Raw genomic sequence first — 20,905 nt, forward strand, 5'->3', positions numbered from 1 at the left:
TCATTCATATCTCAACTCCTAAAGTTGCTTTTTCAGAAGGGCCTTACACTCCCTCTTCAGTACCCCACACCTTGCAGTAACACCCTGTGAACTTAAGCTTTTATTTCAGAGCACTTTTCATTAACTGAAACTTTCTTGTTTACTAATTTATTGACCATCTCCTTTATCAAGACTGTAAGATCTCTCACTATAGGGCTCTTGTCCAAGACTTGTTTATAGATGCCCTCTGACCTCCTACAATAGTGTCTGGCCAAAATAGGGACTCGATACAGAACTTTGAAGACCTGAAATATGTACACATGTAAGGATACCTTCTTGCGTCCCTACATTATATTAGGGGTTGCAAATGCAAATACGACAGGGCTCAGACGAGTACTAAAAGCAGAAGGACTTAGGGAAAAACTAGAGAGCACAGGAAACAGTGCTCGTCTGCTTGACTTATTGCTGCCAGGCTACAGTGTAGATCTAGTGTGGTCAGATCTTCCCATTATTATTAGAATGCCAAATGAATGGGATGACATCCATTTTTTTATTAGTTCCATTTTAGCTGTTAGCAACCAATTTGAAAAATTAGAATAGCATGTGAATCAACAGTTTGCAAGCTCTGCTCATACAGATAAAATAACTCAGAGATTAGTTAAGACACATTGAGAAAAGATATCGAGAATACTGTCCCCTACAACACTGTTTGTAATGGTGAAAAATGGGAAACAACCTAAATGTATCCATCACTGTAGGAATTTCCAAATAATGTGTGAGAAACTTCTTTGACACAATACTATACAGCCAACCAGATGAAGTCTAGACAGATGTATCAATGTGGATAGCTATCAAAAACAGTTAGATGAAAAAGCCAAGTTGTCGATCAATACACAAAATATAATAACATTCATGTGAATCTTCAAAAGCCCAGTCATACTATATATTGCTTATAAATATATAGTAATAGTGAAAGCATTCAAACCTAGATTAGCAAGCTGCTTATCAACTTTAAGACCATGCCTCTTACAAGGGAAGTAGAGTGGTACTGGGAATAGGGGCACCCACTTAATCTGTAATGTTCTATTTCTTTCATTAAAAAATATAAAATGAAAAAAATTAACATCATACCATTCTGGATGGTGGATACATGGATGTTCACTTAGTCTTTCTTTTTAAAACATTTCTGAATCTTTAAAAATGTAAGGAGTAGCGGTGGCAAAACATCCCAAACTAGAATACTTGACTTCTACTTTGCTCTGCCTTTCTAGAATTGATATATTGATATCAGTCTCTAGATACAGTTTCCTCATTAACAAATTCAGTATAAATATGTGGTACTATTCGGAGTCTATAAAATCTAAAAACCTAAAACTATCCAGAGTCTCTAAAGATGTACAAACCTAAAACCTCCCCCACCCTACCACCACACGGGAAACGATATCCACCAGACTAGGGAATGAAATATGGATCTGTCCCCTCATTTAGGATAGTTCGTCTCTCACAATTCACAATTCCTTCTCAGGAAGAAATATGTAGAGCGGAAGAACTGTCTTGGTGACAGAGAGACGTGGATTTATTAGTCTTTCTGAGTGTCAGAGTCCTCATCTCTAAAACGGGGATTAAAACCCCTAGAATTGTAGTGAAGGTGAGAGATTAACATATGTCTACGGCCTGAACACAGTAGCTCTTAATTGTAATAAAATCGCATTTACGGGCTCGGCCCGGGGTCGTTAAGCAGAAACACGACTTTTCTTTCATGCCACCTTCCGTGCTAAAAAAGTTGGTTTACCTGGAGACATCCGGGAGAGGGAGTGGACTCAGTTGCTATGGCGACACTTTGGCTCCGCCTCCGGACTTGCTCGAATAGCATGCTGGGAATTGTAGTGCGTGGGAGCTGACACTCACCCAGGGGGCGGGGCAGCTTCCGGAAAGGGCTCGGAGTTTCCCGTCCGGCCTCCATCGCCACTCCTTCACCCCCCGGGCTTCTGGGCCACAGAACCCAAAATAAAAGCCCAGCTATGAGTCTGCCTTTCCACGTCCGCCTAAAGTACAGTTGAGGACAAGACAGTGGAAGCAATGCGGTGCCAAGGGCGGAGACGGGAGCCGTACTGGTGGGGCAGGAAGAGGCCAGGCTCCCGCCAGGGGCACGGAGGCTCCGCCCCCTTGCGTCACTTCCGTAAACAAAAGGAGTTGTGGCGGCGCTGGGTCCGGGATGTGACCCCGGCTCTAGCTGCAGCAGTAGCGTCGGCGGCTGCAGCTGCGGCACTGACTTCGGAGACTCCGGGGTCTTTGCAGGTTGAGGAAGAGAACCCCCATCCTCTCCTTCCTCAGGTATGAGGTGGAAGCAAAGTCGTTCCCGCAGTGTCCCCTTTAGGCCCCTGCCGCCACTCTGGTCACTGCTCACTTCGGGAAAGTCAAGGGTCACCGTGTGGGCAGATTGAGGAAGGGGAATGAGGTGAAGTCAAGAGGGACTCCTAGTGGTCCTGCTTGGAGGCTGTGCGTCCCTGGCACTCAGAACCAGTGTGTGAGTAACTGAGCAGTCTGGGAAGGCCTTCTCTAAAAGGTTCCTTGCTATGTGTATACGGGAAAGATTTCGGTTCTCTGTGGCAGAGATTTGCCTTCCAAAAATGGGTAAATTTCTAGTCCTCGCCCTTCAGTACATCGTAGTTTAAACCACTATTGGGGGCAGCCTGGGTGGCTCAGCACCTTCAGCCCAGGGCCTGAGCCTGGAGACCCGGGTCGAATCCCACGTCGGGCTCCCTGCGTGGAGCCTGCTTCTCCGTCTGCCTGTGTCTCTGCCTCTCTCTCTCTGGGTCTCTCATGAATAAATAAATAAAATCTTTTTAAAATTTTAAAATAAACCACTATTGGTTTATTTGCATAGCTTTACTTCCTCAGGTTTTGGGGTTTCTTTTCTTTTTCTTGTTTCACCAAATGTGTATTAGCATCATTAAACTTGAGGTTGAGTGTGTTTATGTGTATCACAAGTTTATACAGATCCTTGTCTCTATTCAGTTGCTTATTAAAATTCTTTTTACCTCGTGTTGTATGCTGAAACAACGCCAGAATGTCTGTTCAGTTACTAAAAATGTATCTTAAAGAAAAATTGTTAGCCACGATTTGGATGAATTTGCCCTTGGTATCTGGGATTAAAGACTGGTCATTAGAGCCTTTACTTTAAACCCTTTGCTTCTTTTTGAGGTATCATAGTGCCTGTTATGATTGTTTAGAGCCACCTTGAGCCCACTAAGCTGAAATGGTTTAAAGTCCAGTGCTGGTTAAAATCCAGTGGGAAAAATCTATTCTCACTAAAGTTCTCAAAGAATTATGTTAGGAGTCTAATCAGTGAATTTGAATCTTTTGGAACAGTCATAGCATGGTTACATTCATCACAGTGTACACAAAAAGAGCTAATACTGCTAAGGCACTTTATAGTCTGATGAGGTAAATAGCCATGTAAATTTGTCATGATATATGAAACAATATAATTAAGAATTTAATAGTATGTGAGAAGCCTGGGTGGCTATGTCGTTGAGCATCTACCTTTGGCTCAGGGTGTGATCCTGGGGTCCTGGGATCAAGTCCCACATCAGGCTCCCTGGGGGGGGAGCCTGCTTCTCCCTCTGCCTATGTCTCTGCCTCTTTCTCTGTGTCTCTCATGAATAAATAAATCTAAAAAAAATTTAATAGAATGCCTAGTTTAAAAATGTAGGATATTTTTAGATGGATGACTGTTAGGAAAATAAAACTGATTAATACATGAAATAAGGGGAAAATATTGGGTCTGTGTTCTCTATGGAAGGGCGACCTGGAGCTTCATAGTGTAACTTTTGATACTAGCAAACCTAAACGTATATAATACAGTTTCCTGTATCCTTGGAAATAAGTAGAGAAAGTTATATTCAAAATAGTCATGGAACAAGTTTAATTTTACAGAACTTCAGTTGATCAAGGAACTAGAACCAGTATTATCCCTAGGGTGAAACTGAGTTTCTGCTTCGTAGTTGAAATATGGTTTCTAGTTGTTAATTAAAATGCAGATACCTCATATGGCTTAGGCCAAGATCAACACGAAAGCCAATGAGGGGCATTTCTGCTGCTCCTCCTCCATGGCGGACCACTCCAGCCGCCTGCTGGAGAGCCTGGACAGCTGGAGCTCAGGGTGGAAGCTTTGAGAGAAGCCGCCAACTGCTGTTGAGCAAGAGAAAGAAATCCTTCTGGAAATGATCCACAGCATCCAGAATAGCCAGGATATGAGGCAGATCAGCGACGGAGAAAGAGAAGAATTAAATCTGATGGCAAACTGTTTGATGGGATGAACCCTCACTGTTGAAGTTTCAGTAGAAACAATCAGAAACCCCCAGCAGCAAGAATCCCTAAAGCATGCCACCAGGATTATTGATGAGGTGGTCAGTAAGTTTCTGGATGGTTTGGGAAATGCCAGGAGTCACTTGATGTCCCTGTACAGTGCATGTTCATCTGAGGTGCCACCAGGGCCTGTTGACCAGAAGTTTCAGTCCATAGGAATTGGCTGTGCTCTTGAAGACCAGAAGGAAATTAAGAGAAGATTAGAGACCCTGCTTAGAAATATTGAAAACTCTGACAAGGCCATCAAGCTGTTAGAGCATTCTAAAGGAGCTGGTTCTAAAACTCTGCAACAAAATACTGAAGGCAAATTTAATTAGTTTTGAAACATAAGAGCATTTAAAAATAATGGCATAAAAATGATTAAACACTAGTTCTTTGTGTTAGGCATAACCTTTGATATTGATTGTTGTTTGAGATGAGGAAAATACTCCAGTGTCATCGTTTTGTGAATGATACAATTAAAACTAGAAATATTTTAATTATCTTTCTAGAAGTTTTTAGATTGAATTCTTGTCTTGTATTAGGCTCTAGCACCTAATATATATATATATATATATATATATATATATATATATATATATATATATTTTTACTATTCTGTGGATGAATGCTTAGTATATAGGAGAGAATAACTGCTCAGCCTGGGCACAAAGTATTATTGTTCTGTCCTGGGCTTTGTCTGGCATGGAGATACTTGGGCACATGGGGCATTAGGCTGACTAGAAATTCTTGACATTAGGCAGCACACAAACTTACCACCATACATCTACTGTTAACTACGTGGTGTGCTTAAAAGGACAAAAGAAATCACAAAGTAAGAAACTTTCCCTACATAATCTTTTTCAGAAAGCGCTTTTTTTGGACATTTGTATATTTAAGATTTACGCATCTGATAATATGAATATAAGTCTTGAAATATATAAAGGCTTGGCGTAAAGAGAATTCAACTCTAATGTTATCATTGTGAACAACTATATGTCCACCTCATCTTTTTCCAAGTGTATAATTTCTCTAAATTTTTAATCATTACAAAAATACAGTGTTGTACCTTGCCTTTAAAAAAAATGCTGCTATAAAGTCTAATTGTCAACTTTAAAACCTCTATTCTGTATGGTTGTATAATTTACTTACTTATTCCCCTTACTAGACTTTTAGGTTGTTCTAATTTGTTGCTTATTCCTGCAACATATTTATATACAGAGACTTTTTTCCTTCTTTGTTTTTTATTTTCCTTATATAAATTCCCAGTAGTGGGACTTACTGGGTCAAAGATATATATACATTTTCAAGCGTTACATCAATTTATACTGTCTTCAGTAATTAAAGTGTAGCTGTTTCATTAGAAAAAAAAATGCAGATACCTCTTCAGTTGTATCTGTATCTGTTTGAATCTAGTTGGTTCTTCTAAGAATAAATTTTAGCAGGGAGATCTAAAGACCACCTAAATCTTGAGTGGGCTGAGAATATCACATGGCTATTTTGTTTATTTTTCATGTATTGTTTCCCTTCTATAATGAGGCTTTTTGAGGACAGAGACTTTGTCTTTTTCACTACTATCTTCCCAATATCCAGAATAGCGCCTGGCATGTGGAATAGTGTAAATATTTGTGGGGTGAGTGAATAAAGAAAATGGTGAAAAAAAATTTCTAACAGATTTTGCTTAGGGCTTCTGTGGCTTCTGTATATATAGCACAGCAGCTAGATCTTTATTCTGAGGCACCTTGGTGACTCAGTCGGTTGAGTGTCTGCCTTCAGCTCAAGTCATGATCTCAGGGTCCTGGTATGGAGCCCCACATCGAGGTTCCCTGCTCAGTGGGGAGTCTGCTTCTTCTACCGCCGCCCCCCCCCCACTCGTGATCACTCTTTCTCTCAAATAAATAAATCTTTTTTAAAAAAGGATCCTTATTCTAACTTTATCTAATGGCCACTGAAATTCTTGATCTTCTTTCCTCCTATGAAGTGGGTCTTTAAAAACCCCTTTCATTTTTGCATATTCTAGCATATATGTATAATTTTGCTGTATTTCCTTAGGTCATAAGAAGCTGGCCTTGGTGCAATAAGGAACTTAGAGCAATGGAGGAGCGGAAAGTGAAGAGGAGGAGTCCTAAGTCTTTTAGTGCCCACTCTACTCAGATTGCTAGTGCCAAAAAAAATGCCATTCCAGTTAGTAAAAGCACAGGGTTTTCAAATCCTGCATCACAGTCAACTTCACAACGACCAAAGTTAAAAAGGTGAATTATTTTCTTTTATATTATCACAGCAAAATGCTATCAGAGTAAATACTGAATCCAATAATTCTTATAACCCTTTTTTTCTCTTGGCTTGACTTTTTAAACAGTTGAAGCATGTATTATCATGTGTGATTTTAGAGAAAAATAATGAAGGTTACAATGTGTAGGGATTAGAACATGCAGAATGAATGATTGGTTTGAACGCCCTTACTTTGTTTCCTATTAAAATAGAATGAGAAAATTTGTAGACAAAGTTGATGCACTAGCCAGAAAAGGAATAAAAAATATACAGGGTTTTTGTTGTTGTTTTGTTTTGTTTTTTTAACTAATTTAGGAGCAACAGGTTTAAATGTGATATAGGATATTGCTGCATGTGTGTGAATATTTTGTAGTATTAGATATTTGGAAAGCAAGATAATATATCTTATGTATATTATATATGTATAATTTTCTCTTTTTAAAGATAATCATATGCAGTTAATGTTTTTATTGCATCATCTTCGCAGAGTGATGAAAGAAAAGACCAGACCTCAGGGTGGAGAAGGAAAAGGTGCACAGCCTGCTCCCATTCAGCACTCTTTTCTCACCGATGTCTCAGATGTTCAAGAAATGGAGAGAGGGCTTCTCAGCCTTTTGAATGATTTCCACTCTGGAAAACTTCAAGCATTCGGCAAGCCATAGATATTTCCCTTTGTTTTTCTTTTCAGGATGTTTGCATCCTATTTTTTGCATTTGTTTTGCCATTCCTTTTAAAAGTATCATTTTCTTTTATTAAAAAAAAAAAAGAGTCCAGAGGCATAACATGCAATCATCCTATATTTCATTTGTCATGGTCGTGGACTATAATTTGTCTTCTGAAATTTCAGGAAAAGTTTTTTTTTTTTTTTTTTTGACAGAGAGAGAGATAATGTGCAGGGTGGGAGGGGCAAAGAGAGAGACTATTAAGCAGGCTCCTTGTCCAGCATGGAACCCTACACAGAGCTCAATCTCACAACCCTGAGATCAGGACCTGAGCCAAAATCAAGAGTCAGACGTTTAACCAACTGAGCCACACAGGCTCCAGGAAAAGATTTTTTTTTTTTTTTTTTTTAAAGAAAGGAGGGTTTAAAAAAAAAAAAAAGAAGGAAGGGTTAGGGATAGGGATGCCTGGGTGGCTCAGTGGTTGAGCATCTGCCTTTGGCTCAGGGCATGATCCCGGGGTCCTGGGATCAAGTCTTGCTTCTCTCTCTGCCTATGTCTCTGCCTCTCTCTCTCTCTCTCTGTCTCTCATGAGGAAATAAATACAATCTTTAAAAAAAATTTTTTTTAAAAAAAAAGAAGGGAAGGTTAGTTGAAATGTTAAAGTAGGATTGCTATTATGAAATAACTATCCTGAAAGTAACAAACAAAAGGAATATTCTTTGTCAGTTAAATATTTTAGACTTAATGTTTTAGTTTGGGAAAGTCCCAAGATCATTTTTCTTTATCCTTTTAAGCCTAAACTTATTTCTTGCCTACCATTCCTCATTTTGAATTTAAAAGAATCTGATTTTCTTGTTCTTTCATGAACAGTTAACTGTTTCATTAAAAATTCTGAGTAGATATTTTTGTATGAGTTCACAAAGCATATAGTTAGAGCTTTTGTATTCAGCTTGCAACTCACCTTATAAGCCTTTTTTGATAGAATTATGTCCCTGTATTTTTTATAAAGCGATTTGAAAATTATTGAATGCACACATACAGAATCTCACACAAATCCAAAAGTGTTAACATATATGCTGGTTTTTTGAGGCCACCACTACCAACAAAAAGATAAATAACCAAATAGAAAATTGGGTAAAGGCCCTGAAAAGAGCAATTCAACTGCTTAACAAACACAGACACAATAGCAATCAAAGAGATATCACCTCATACCACCAGACTGGCAAAATTAAAAGACTTGTAATACCTGTTGCTGGTGGAATTCAGAGAAAAGAGTTCTTTTTATAAATTGCTGATGATACAAAATGATGTTTGAAAGTTTTCTTTCTTTAACTTTTCTCATCAATCCTGCCTGGGAATCAGTGAGCCCATCATATCTACCAACTCATTTTCATCTGAAGGAATATTTTTTCTATTGCTAGTTGATTTCTCCTCCATCTGTTCCTTTTTATTCTTTTGGAGTTTCTGTTGTTCTCATGTTAGATCACATGGATCTCTTATGATTCCTGCTTCTTTATATTTTTACTTTATATCCTTCCCCACCTTTTCTCTCTCTCTCTCTCTCTCTCTCTCTCTCTCTATATATATATATATATATATATATATATATGTTATATAGAGATACATTTATATGTCTGCCAGTATATACATATGTGTACACACACACACACACACCTCTCTTTTAGGGTATTTCTTCCACTTGACCTTCCAGGTTACGGTTAATTATTGAAAAACATCATTAAAGTAAAGGAAATATGAGATATTTTCTGTGAGAAAAGGATTATTTTTAAAGAGCTGTAACTAGCTTCAAAATTATCAGTAGTTAATTTAATATTGTCGGTGTGTGAAGATGATATAAAGCTAGCTGGAGGAAATTAATAGTGTAATTTACATAAATTCTTGTTGATTTAAGATATATGTACTTCAACTTCTGAGCTATAGTATATCTCTGAGAAAACCAGAGTTTTTTAGAAAAAAAAATTTTACTTTCAAGAAGTTGTAAGGGCTAGGAGCACCTGGCTGGCTCAGTCAGTGAAACATGTGACTCTTGATCTTGGGGTTGTGGATTCAAGCCCCACATTGGGTGTAGAGGTTACTTAAAAAATAAAATTCTCAAAAAAAAAAATTAAAAATTAAAAAAATAAATAAAATAAAATTCTCTAGCAAAATAAAAGGTTGTTGAGGCTATACTTAACTATATAAAAATATGTAATATGTACTGTATATATATTAGCTGCCCTGAGCAGATAATACTACCTCAGACAATTCTAGTCAATAAATAGTGTAAGACCTGTCCTTTAGCATTTAAGCTGTCTTGCACTAATGGGTATACAACTGAAAATATTACATTGTATTTCTCATGCTTCATAAATATTTTCATTTATATTTCTTAAAGGAGGCATACATAATTGGTGGCAAAAATGAGTCATAGTTGAAGCTCTTATAGGATTCTTAAGTTCCGTCATTAATATAAAATGTGAGGTCATTCGGTTAAAATGGCAGTTGTCAAATTGAACATGATTAGATGACGCTATTGCTTCTAGAAATGATATTACTATTGAAAAAAGAATTTCCTTTACCTAAAGGATGATTTTTGGGTTTTGTTTTGTTTTGTTTTAATTTTCAAAATATTTTATTTTCAAGTGATGCCCACCCCCAACATGGGTCTTATAACCCTGAAAACAAGAGTTGCTGGCTGCACCAATTGAGCCAGCCAGGTGCCCTGATGATTTTGTTTTTTACAGAAAATCTTTCCTATCTTATTTTCTTAGTGCCCATAGTCATTTCTTAGATTATCATTGTTTTCCTGGCCAGAGATTTGATTTGTGATTATACACAGAAAATATGCAGTTATTAACAATGTAACTTACAAAAGAAAGAAAGCTAATTTCTTGTGAACACCTTGAGTTTAAAAGTTTTTCCTCCAGGCAGTTAGTTTGAACTATCCTAATCTTTATTAATGTTCTGGGATGTTCCCCCAGGAAATGAATGTTCCATCGAACAGATGGAGCATGTTCGGGGAATGCAGGAGAAATTAGCTCGCTTGAATTTGGAGCTCTATGGGGAGTTAGAGGAACTTCCTGAGGATAAAAGAAAAACAGCCAGTGACTCCAATCTAGACAGGCTTCTGTCTGATGTGAGTATAATTCTTTTTCTTTATTCTTTCTTTCATAAACATTTTTTATTGAAAGTTCATCGTTTTAATCATTTTAAAGTATACCGTTTAGTGGTTTTTGGTACATTCACAGTGTTTTGGAGGCATCACCTCTGTCCGATTCCAGAACATGTTCATCACTCCCAAAAGAAACCCTGTCCCTCTCAATCCTCCCTTCTCTTCATCCCCTTAGCAGCCATTAATCTACTCTCTGTGTAGATTTGCCTATTCTGGATATTTCATATAAAGAGAATCACACAGTATGTGGCTTCTTATGACAAGGTTCTTTCACTTAGTGTAGTATTTTCAGGTCTCATACACATTGTATTCTACTCTTTTTTTAAAAAAAGAAATATATTTCAAAGGAATTGTCATATATACATTTACACATACATTCTGAGAATGCTGGCAAATCTAAAAGGGAAAGATTTACTTCTGTACATATATGATAAGATCTTAACATATAAACACTCCTGACATGATTAATATATTTTCTATTATTCACTCAGGTGATGGTTACTTATTTCTAAATACAGAACCATATTTGGTGTTTACGGTAATTTAGTACACTGCCATGTGTATTAGCATGCTAAAGCTGCCACAACAAAGTGCCATAGACTCGGTACATCTGAAATTCATTCCTCACAGTTCTGGAAGCCCAAAGATGGAGGTCAAGGTGTCGTCGGCAGAGCTGGTTTCTTCTGAGGCCTCTTCCCTTGGCTTGTGGGTGGCCATCTTCATCTTTACATGGCATTCACCTTTTTATGAATGGGTTGCCTATGTCCAAATGTCCTCCTCTGGTAAAGACAACCAGTCATCTGGATTAGGGCCCACCCTAATGACCTCATTTTAACTTACTACATCTTTGTAACACCCTATTCCAAATACACTCACATTCTGAGGTATTGGGGATTAGGCCTAAAATGTATGAGTTTGGGGAGGACATAGCCCTGTCTGTAACACTACATATGATTCTTATACTGAAAAGTATTAATGAAATTTGCCTCTTTAAACCTTTTCTTGAGGTCACCCCAGGTGGCTCAGCGGTTTGGCGCCGCCTTCAGCCCAGGGCGTGATCCTGGAGACCAGGGATTGAGTCCCACGTCAGGCTCCCTGCCTGGAGCCTGCTTCTCCCTCTGCCTGTGTCTCTGCCTCTCTCTCTCTCTCTCTCTCTCTCTCTCTCTCTGTGTGTGTCTCTCATGAATAAATAAATAAAATCTTAAAAAAAAAAAACAACCAAAAAAAACCTTTTCTTGATATAAAAATAAACTGAATTCAATGTACTTTAATTTCAGAATAGTTTCTGTATTCACTAATGACAAAAGGTTTCATTTCTGTTGGTTTTGTTTATCCTTTGAATAAGTAAATGTAAGGGAAATGGTAGGCCTACATGTTTTATTTCATATCTACTGTGTTCTGTCTTACAAGTATTTCCTTTTACTTGTTCCTCTTAATAAATACAAGTTTAATTTGCAGTACATTTAGGAAAGTGACTATGGTATAGAGAGAACACTGAATTTGAAACCAGAAAGCCTTTGTTTAGTCTGGGATTTGCATTTCAGTTATATCTGAATATTGTCAATTTAGTTAACATTTCTGTAACTTTGATTTTCTCCTCTGTAAAATAGGTGTGATTAATTCTACCTCATCCTGAAAACTGAATGATATGTGAAATCTTTTCATAATCCACAAAAGTTTTTAAAGATTTTGATCATTAAAATGGCAACTTTTAAAAACTAATAATAGAGATGATTATAATTATCATGGTTCTAAGAATCTTTATAAAACTCTAGTTTTTATTACCTGGTTTCTCTCCTTATATTTGTGTTTAATAAATGTTAACGATACTTTATAATTACTTTGTATAAGTGAATTTCCCAACCCGGAAATTTTTGGAAAGTTTTTTCAGTATTTACTTTTTCATTTAAAGAAAGCTTAAATGAAAAAAATAGTTTATTTTAAAATGTGTAAACAATTATCTACTTAAGATATTTTTCTTATAAAAGTTAAATTTGTTTCTGTTACAGTTAGAAGAACTGAATTCTTCCATGTATCCTTTTGCCTAATATCAACAGTGAAAAGTTTACTAATTATAACATCTGGTTATAACTTCTGGTTATAAATTATAACTTCTGAAGAGCCCTGCTGTTATTTACTGGGGCCATTTCTCTTCCCTTTTGGTTTCCAAATGACATTTTCAGTTGTTTTTTGTATGCTGCCATTGTTTCTGGTTTGTTCTGCTTTGCTTTGTATTGTTTTTGGAATTTTAAAACAAATTTTAAAAAAATTAAGAGATTTGAGGATTAGGCTAGTTGCCATGGAAATTATTTTGAATCTTGGATTCTTAAGTTAAATAGCAGTTGGATATATAGACATAATATGCCAAACTTAATTTACTATCATTACATAGAATACTTTAGATGTAAATAAAAGTGTATTACAGAAGTAGCTTAAAGGAAATCACCAAAACACATGTAAAATATTTAGGTTTTAACTTTTCAATTTGGAGCAATTATTGCAGGAATTTTCAAAATGTATTTTTGGATATAGTCCTAGGCACAATGTGAGATATATAAGAACAATAAGAAATTATCCTGCCTATAAAATAATTTTAGAGTTTAGTCCTTTTGGACTAAATAATGAGATACTGAAAAGGATGCTGGTTGTAGAGTCCAGAGATTTGATTTTTGAAATTTGGTTTTGATAATTTTGATAATTAACCTTGGATAAATTGTTTAACATCTCAAAGCATCCTCTGTACTATACAGTAATTGCTACATGTAATGATGTGTATATGAAATTTTTCAAAATGTAGAATATGTGTGTGTATATATATATGTATATATATATATACAAATTATTATTACTCTTAACACATATTGTTATTGTTAAAATTTGCAGTAACAACAATGAAGAAATAGAGAAGTAAATACAAATCCAGTAATAACAATTAAATAGGTCATCTTATTTGAGTACTTATTACTTGCCAAATATTTTATGACGGGCTTTACATGCATTTTCTCATCTGGTCCTATTCTTGTAAGTAGGTGGTGGTATACTTACCATTTTACAGATGAAGAAAATAAGATTTTGAGAAGCCACGTAAACTGTGGGCACATTAATGTGAAACATCATTGCCAAGAAGGACTTAAATTTGAAGATTAGATATGAGTTAACTATGAATCTTCTCTTCGTAGTAGTTCTTTTTTCTTTCCGTATTTTCATTCTGAGCTTTATATCCTATGCTTTTCTTTCTGTGCAGATGACACATCAGTTTAGGAACTGAGTTTCTGTTAAACATTAGGTTTATTTATCTTACCACTTGACTTGATTCGACCACAACAGTTGAACAAGGAAACATGATAGAATACAAGAGCATGGGCTTTGGATTGCTTGGTTTCAAATCTTGGTAAGCAGGTGTGTAACCTTGAACAAAGTTTGGCAACCCTAGTTTCCTCATTTGTAATAATTGTTCTCTCTGTATTCAGACTTTCCCTCCTAATTTCCCTTTCTGTCATCAGTTGCTTCTATTATTTCAGTCTCCAAGATTATTTAAATTCCTCCTATGACTATATCAGACATTGCTACTTAACCATGGCACTATCTGCCATTGAGCCTGGATGTGGGCAGGAAATTATTTGCCATTTCTTAATTACAGTTAGTTGTCAGGCATCATCAATTCTGCCTTTTATTCTTCCTTCATTCCCTACCCTCATCACTTTATTCCATAACCTTTCAAATTTCTTCTGTTCCAACCCTGGAGCTGCCATACTGTCCAATATGGTAGCCACTAGCCATGTAGCTACTGAGCATGTGAAATGTGGCTAATATAAATGGAAATGTGCTAGAACTATAATTTGTACACTGATTTCAAAGATTTAGCATGAAAAAATGTAAAATATCTCAATATTTTTATAATGATTATGCTGATAGTTTTTTGATATATTAGTGTAAATTAAATATATTTTTGAAATTATATCTGTGGCTTGCATTATATTTCTTTTGCACAGTACTGCTGTAGACTTTAGACAATACCAGTAAATTATTCTTCCTAAAAACATCACTGTCCTCTTGCCATTCCTATTTCAGACCAAGTTTTTTGTTTTTTGGGTTTTTTTTTTTACCATGTCAGATTTTCAAAGGCTCTCAATAGTATGATCACAGCCTACTTACTGTTATATTTTTCATTATCTTTCATTCCCACTAAGCTGATTCTCTGGATTTCTGAGAACACATCATGTTCATGCTTACCTTAATGCCTTTGTTCAGGTTGTACTTCCTACCTAGAGTTGCTCTGCTCCCCCTTTCCCTTACCAAATAACACCAAAGCTGACTATTTCCATATAGCATTTTATTTGTACCTCAAACTAGCATTCTGTCTTATTTCATTATCTGTTGATTTTTGTATATGTTAAATTTCCGCTTTCCAACTGGACGAGAATGTCTTTGGCAATACTCCTGTCTATATACTTTAGTAACCTTTGCCATATGTGTATTGCTAGCTTTTAGTTGTTCTCAGTGTATCTATAGCATTGTTTGAATTGGGGCTTGACAAAGTAGGTAGCAGGTGGATTTATATAGAGAGATGAAAGAGGAAAATGAAAAACATTAATGATAAGGAAAGGGAATAATACATGCAGGAATTCCATTCTGTTTCTAGTCTTCTTAAAGAATAATTAGGATTATAGAAAAAGTTTTAGAGCTATGATGATTTTATTTTTTGACTTTTACAAAGAAATCGTTTTCCCAAAGATGATAAAGTGGTGTTGTCCTCTTAAATTATTATTTTTTTAATCTGGTAAGTTTTCATATTTGCCTCTCATAAGTTCCTTACCATGAAAATGATTCTTGCCACATTGATATAATTCTGTGCTCTATTAGAACCTGTAACATAATCTTGATTTAGTGACTTTTTTTTAAGTCTTCAAATTCTGGATATAATTACTTCACTACGTTTAAAAATTGTCTTATTACATCCAAGTTTCTCAGGAGCTATATGGGCACTTTCCCTTTAAACATATTTCTTTTAATACCTCTCATAGCTCCTGAGCATGATTTCCCATAATTTAAAAGAAGCCCTCATTATAGAATGAAAATCTTCTTAACTGATGAATCCAGACAAAAACTACATTTGGCAGATGCACAAGATGTCCCAAATACTTCTTCTACCAGCTAAAATGACATGTGGTTGCTTTCTTGTGGTTTGAAGAAAAACAGCATTTTTTACTTTTCCAGCTGAATCCAGTAGCAGAATCATCTTCCACAACAAGGAATAAAGTCATTAAAGTGCCAGTGCAATGATTGTTTTCACTACTGCTTTTAGTAAATTTGACTTGCTGTTATTCGCCATAACCGGAGCCTCAGCCTTGTTGAAGGCTTAATCAGGAAATATGATACAGAGGCTGTGCTGCTATGCTTTCTATTGTTGCCTTATGGGGGTTATACTTGAAATGCAGTGCGCAAAATGTTATTAATAGGGCTGAAGGTTTATCCTTCCTGAGCTCACCAAACTTAGTCCCGTGTTGATTATAAGTTGATGATGCACAGGCTTTTTGTGGCAGCCCTGCTTCAGTTTACGTTAGACAATCAGTACACACACTGGTGTGTTTTCCAGTGGCCAGTGCCAACAAAATGTTAAATGAGTATTTGTGAGATTTGCTATTTTTAATAAAGTGATCATTTTAAATTAGTCTTTATTGTTTTATTTTGAAGAAACCTGTAGTCCTCAGTCTGGGAATACAAGAGTTCAGTCCTCAAAAGTAAGCTGTGTTTATAAAATTTTAGGTTACATAATTTTCTTCCAGATTTTGCACCTTTTGCACATTTCAGTATTGGTGTTAGTTATGAAAAGATCATGGACTTTAAAGTTGGACCTTGACTTGAATCCCCACTCTGCCTCCTTAGCTTTGTATTCATGCCCATTTACTTAGCTTCTTTGGGTTTTTTTGTTTTTCCTCTAGAAAATGAGATTAATAACCAACTTGTAGTAGTTATGAGGAGAAAGTTAAAAAGCATGTATAAGATGCGTATCACAACAGCTAACGCCAGTAATGTACAGCAAACGTTAATAATTACCCATTTTACAACAGCTTTTTTGAAATAAACGCCATAAAATATACCTTTTTATTTTTTTTAAGATTTTTTTATTTATTTATTCACGAGAGACACAGAGAGAGACAGGCAGAAACACAGGCAGAAGGAGAAGCAGGCTCCACGCAGGGAGCCTGATGTGGGACTCGATCCCGAAACTCCAGGATCATGCCCTGGGCCAAAGGCAGAGCTAAACTGCTGAGCCACCCAGGGATCCCCCTAAAATATACCTTTTAAAGTGTACAGCTCAGTGGTTTTTAGTGGATTCAGAGTTGTGCACCCATCACCATAATTGTTCTAATTGTAGAACATTTTCATCACTCCCATCTTTCAAAAAAAAAAAAAAAAAAAACCCATTGGCTATCATTCCCCATTTCCCAAACCTCCCAGCCATTGGCAACCAGCAATCTATTTCCTGTCTATGGATTTGCCCATTCTCAACATTTTGTATAAATGGAATCCTACATGATTTTTTATGACTCACTTATTTTACTTACAATATTTTCAAGGTTTCAGGGTTCATCTATGTTGTAGCATGGATCAGTACTTATCTCATTGTGTGGTATGCCACATTTTGCTTATTCAGTCATAGCTCAGTTGCCTTCACATTTTGGAAGAGGCCCATGCTGCTTCCTCATTTCCAGGACAGAGAAATCACCTAATTTGGGGTGGGAGAGTGAAACCCATTGAATGATACAAATTTTAGTAATTTTAGTAACTTTTGGCATTCTGAGTTCAAAGAATTTTGATCAATTTATCAAATCAGTCTTTTTGATAACCCCTTTTAAAAATGAGAAAGTTAGCAGAACATTAAATACAATCTTGTAAACTTTTCAATTGGGTGGAGAGAACAGGGATTCCAGGGTGGGGAAATAGGGTCTAGGGTCTGACAGAGCAAAAGGAAATTTTGCCATGTGACATGTTTTTCTTGGATAGGTCCTGAGACAGTAAAGCAAAAGCTGTTTCCTGTGGATTAGTGACAGAGTATCAGATTGACCTTGTTTGTTCACTTGGTTCATTTGTCCTTTGTGTCAAGGGGACCCATGTGGGCCTCAGGTAATAAAATTTTAGCTTATCTAATTTGTACCCTTTCACACAATTTAAACATATGAAAGGCAGCAGGGAAAAAAAATGAGGTGCCTGGATTAGTCTAAAACTGTATTAGAATAAAATTTATTGATTATATAGGTGCTGTATATTCCTTGTAGACAAATTTTAATTACCGATGATTTTCTAAAAACACACTGCCAGGACAAACCATTTATCCTATTCTGTGTTCCCTTCAGATCCCTTAAACTCGTTTACTCTGGTGTTGGTACCTTTTGTATAACGCTAAAATTGGTAATTATTAAAATAGCCTGAGGAGCTGCGGACGCTAAGGAGCCCCACCTTTCCCACCACGGGGGGCGCCGGCCTTCAGGTGGGGGCTCCAGCACGCCGTCTCCGGGTCGGGGTGCCGCAGCCCGGCGTCGGTCCCAACGCTCCGAGCCTTGGGCGGAGCCACCGCAGCCTGCCCGGAGCCCCGCCTCTGCGCCCCCCCCCCCCCCCGCGCAGGTGCCGGCGGGGCGCGGTGTGCGGGTCCCCATGGCGACGGCGCCCCGCTGCGGCCGCGCGCTCCTGCGGCTGCTCCGCGCTGGGCGGGCCGAAGAGGAGGCGGCCCCTCCGCGAGGTAAAGCCCGGCCAGCGCCCCCCCCCCCAGCCCCCCGTGACCTTGAGGACCTCGGCAGCCCCGCGCTTCCCCGAAAACACTGCAGTGGCTCTGGGGAGAAACCGAAGCAATCTTTGCGTAGGCTCGAGCGGGCGGTGGCAAGGAACCCCTTAACCTCCTCCGGAACATTCGGCTGCCGTAGAAATGCAGTCTAGTGACGAGCACTTGGGAAAACACGGGTTCGCGCCCGACGCCGCCCCGGCTCGCGCCAGCTCCCGCCCTCTGCGGTTCTCGGGCTCCTGCGACCCGGGAGGCGGGGCCGCGGGGGGTGGGGCGCGGCAGAGACACAGGCTCCTCCTAGGGAGCCCGACACGGGATCGATCCCCTGTGGCGTTGTGTCGCTCTGGGGGTTAACGCGCGAACGGGTGGTGAGCGGGACAAATAATGACTGGCATATGCTATTTCCGTTTTCGTGCTTATCACCAACTCTTGCGGCAAGTATCGGAACGGAATATCCAGACATCATCTGTGTCAAAGTCTGGCACAACCCAGGCCACTGTTTTCGGGCCGATCGTGACATTGGCGCGCTTTGGGAATCTCAAAAATCATGCTCTAAAATTTATTTCAGGGGATCCCTGGGTGGCGCAGCGGTTTGGCGCCTGCCTTTGGCCCAGGGCGCGATCCTGGAGACCCGGGATCGAATCCCACATCGGGCTCCCGGCGCGTGGAGCCTGCTTCGAACCCTCTGCCTGTGTCTCTGCCTCTCTCTCTCTGTGACTATCATAAATAAATTTAAAAAAAATTAAAAATAAAATTTATTTCAGGAGAAGAAAAGAGGGATTAGGGGCTTGAAAGTTTCAGGATAGCCATAACTGGTTATTTTTCCTGAATGAGTTTCAGTAGTACTGTTGCTTCTTGCCGCAGCTTTAATTTTATAGTTTTAATTTTATCAGTGAGCCAAACCAGCATTTGAATTATGTCCACTTTGGGCTCACAAGCAGGGCCTTTCTTATCACCTCCTGTGCTATCAAGAGTGCGGATTTCCTCGAAACTATGCCTGGGGCGCCTGGGTGGCTCAGTAGGTTAAGTCTGTCTTAGGCTGGGGTCATGATCTCAGGGTCCTGGGATGGAGCCCCATCAGGCTCCCTGCTCAGTGGGTTTCTGCTTCTCCCTCTCCCTCCGTGCTCGATCTCTTTCAAGTAAATCAATTAAATCTTTTTTTTAAAGCCATCATTTCATTTTCCATTACTTATTTGTTCATTTAATAAAAATAATATACCAGTTTATGTTCAAAGTAAATCATGTTTTTACATGCCATCAATACAGACTTTAACTTAACTGGAATAGTTTTTTATTTCTCTTTTTCACTAATCACACACATTTTTCTTATACTCTGGTCCTTTTTTGCAATCTTTAGAACCAGATAACTTTTTTTTTTTTTTAAAGATTTTATTTATCTGTTTATTTTAGAGAGAGTGGTATGTGCTTGAGTTGGGAGATGGGCAGGAAGAGGGAGTCTCAAGCAGGAGACTGAAGATTCCTCCTCCTGAAGAGGAATCTCAAGCAGACAGGAGCTGGTCGCAGGCATCAGCTAATTCAAGAGTCAGTCACTTAATGGACTGAGCCACTGAGGCACCCCTAGATCCCTCCTGAGAGGCATATTTGAGGGATTAAATTGGGGTTTCTTCCTCACTCCTAGTAGTTTATTCCTTTTTCATGCTACAAGAAGAAGACTTTCTATAGATTTTTTTTAAAGATTTAAAAATATATTTTTTTATTTATTTATTCATGAGAGACACAGAGAGAGAGAGAGGCAGAGACACAGGCAGAGGGAGAAGCAGGCTCCATGCAGGGAGCCCAACGTGGGTCTCAATCCCGGGACTCCAGGATCACGCCCTGAGCCAAAGGCACTCAACTGCTGAGCCACCCAGGGATCCCCTAGATTTTTTTTTTTTTTTTTTTTTTGTAATGCATAGAATCTAAAAGTTTCTCAAGGAACTACTGTCAGGTACATATTTTAAAAGTTCAGATGACTTTGCATAGCCTCTGAAATGTTGAAAATCTAGAACATGCTTAAGGGATTAAATTTTAGATAATAGATGAGTCATGGTACAATTTGCATGGGTGGATCATAAAAAAACTCAAATGTAGGTACCTCTGTGGCAGGGAAAAAACAATGGTTTGTTTCTAATTTTCCTTCAAGTCATTTTGTCTACTAGAGTGGGGCAGGACTGGTTGAATTTACATGTCTCCAACTGTGTAAGAAATCACCTGGGGAAACTGTTAATGGCAACATGATTCTGCTTTATCCCAGTGACAGTTTAGCTCTCTGTTGAGTGGCAATTGCCCAGCCTTTCACACCTTAATCTGGCTTTGATTGTCACACAACAGGCTCCTCCCCATCTCCTTCCCCTTTTTTTGCTAAGCAAAGAAGTGCTAGTGTCATTTGCTAATTTCCTCATCAATAGCCAGTTGTAAAGTATAGTCAGCCAGGAAAAAGAAGTTCTATTTCCAAATTAACCCAGAGAAGTAAAATATCCAATTTAAGTTATACTCACACTTTAGGGAAAATCCAGTATAATTTTTAAATGTGATGCCCAATTATTCCCTGTATGACCTCAGATAATTTTCTTTACCCTGCTTTTCTCCTCTGTAGTCTAACTGCCAGGGTAAATGTGAAAAGTGAAGGGGCTCGTGTATAGGGAAGAGATTTACTAGCACAGTGCCTGTCAGAGTAGCCTCTTAAAAATT

At 38.1% G+C, this 20,905-nt stretch overlaps 2 protein-coding genes and 1 pseudogene across 40 annotated transcripts in view; all 3 read left to right on the top strand.

Annotated features, from left to right (window-relative positions):
• Positions 1–1,902: 1,902 nt before the first annotated feature.
• On the top strand, positions 1,903–16,105 carry CCDC28A (coiled-coil domain containing 28A). Of its 2 annotated transcripts, none has more exons than XM_038526149.1 (6): positions 1,903–2,313; positions 6,382–6,581; positions 7,088–7,251; positions 10,244–10,398; positions 12,444–12,466; positions 13,762–14,394. In XM_038526149.1, the coding sequence occupies exons 1-6, from the start codon at positions 2,059–2,061 to the stop codon at positions 13,763–13,765; spliced, it is 801 nt and encodes a 266-aa protein (XP_038382077.1). In that variant the 5' UTR covers positions 1,903–2,058; the 3' UTR covers positions 13,766–14,394. The 2 variants fall into 2 exon arrangements, with proteins under 2 accessions (XP_038382077.1, XP_038382076.1); XM_038526148.1 differs by lacking the exon at positions 13,762–14,394 and adding an exon at positions 15,535–16,105 and having other exon boundaries at positions 1,906–2,313.
• LOC100856236 lies at positions 4,032–4,735 on the top strand (annotated as a pseudogene).
• A 1,973-nt stretch (positions 16,106–18,078) lies between the features above and the next one.
• ECT2L (epithelial cell transforming 2 like) overlaps positions 18,079–20,905 on the top strand; it is an 80,215-nt gene continuing 77,388 nt past the window's right edge. For all 38 annotated transcript variants that reach the window (XR_005353574.1, XR_005353579.1, XR_005353573.1 and 35 more), the window contains exon 1: positions 18,079–18,175. The gene's annotated coding sequence lies outside the window, so the exon portion shown is untranslated. The remainder of the gene's footprint in view (positions 18,176–20,905) is intronic.

This window comes from Canis lupus, chromosome 1, assembly GCF_011100685.1.
Source record: "Canis lupus familiaris isolate Mischka breed German Shepherd chromosome 1, alternate assembly UU_Cfam_GSD_1.0, whole genome shotgun sequence".
Lineage (NCBI taxonomy): Eukaryota > Metazoa > Chordata > Mammalia > Carnivora > Canidae > Canis > Canis lupus.

Bases quoted from the DNA above. Each gene is read 5' to 3' on its own strand.
- CCDC28A (XM_038526148.1), top strand. From the start codon at position 2,059: ATGCGGTGCCAAGGGCGGAGACGGGAGCCGTACTGGTGGGGCAGGAAG. The intron at 2,314-6,381 runs GTATGAGGTGGA...GTATTTCCTTAG, and splicing joins CCCATCCTCTCCTTCCTCAG to GTCATAAGAAGCTGGCCTTG. The intron at 10,399-12,443 runs GTGAGTATAATT...TTTCTGTTACAG, and splicing joins TAGACAGGCTTCTGTCTGAT to TTAGAAGAACTGAATTCTTC.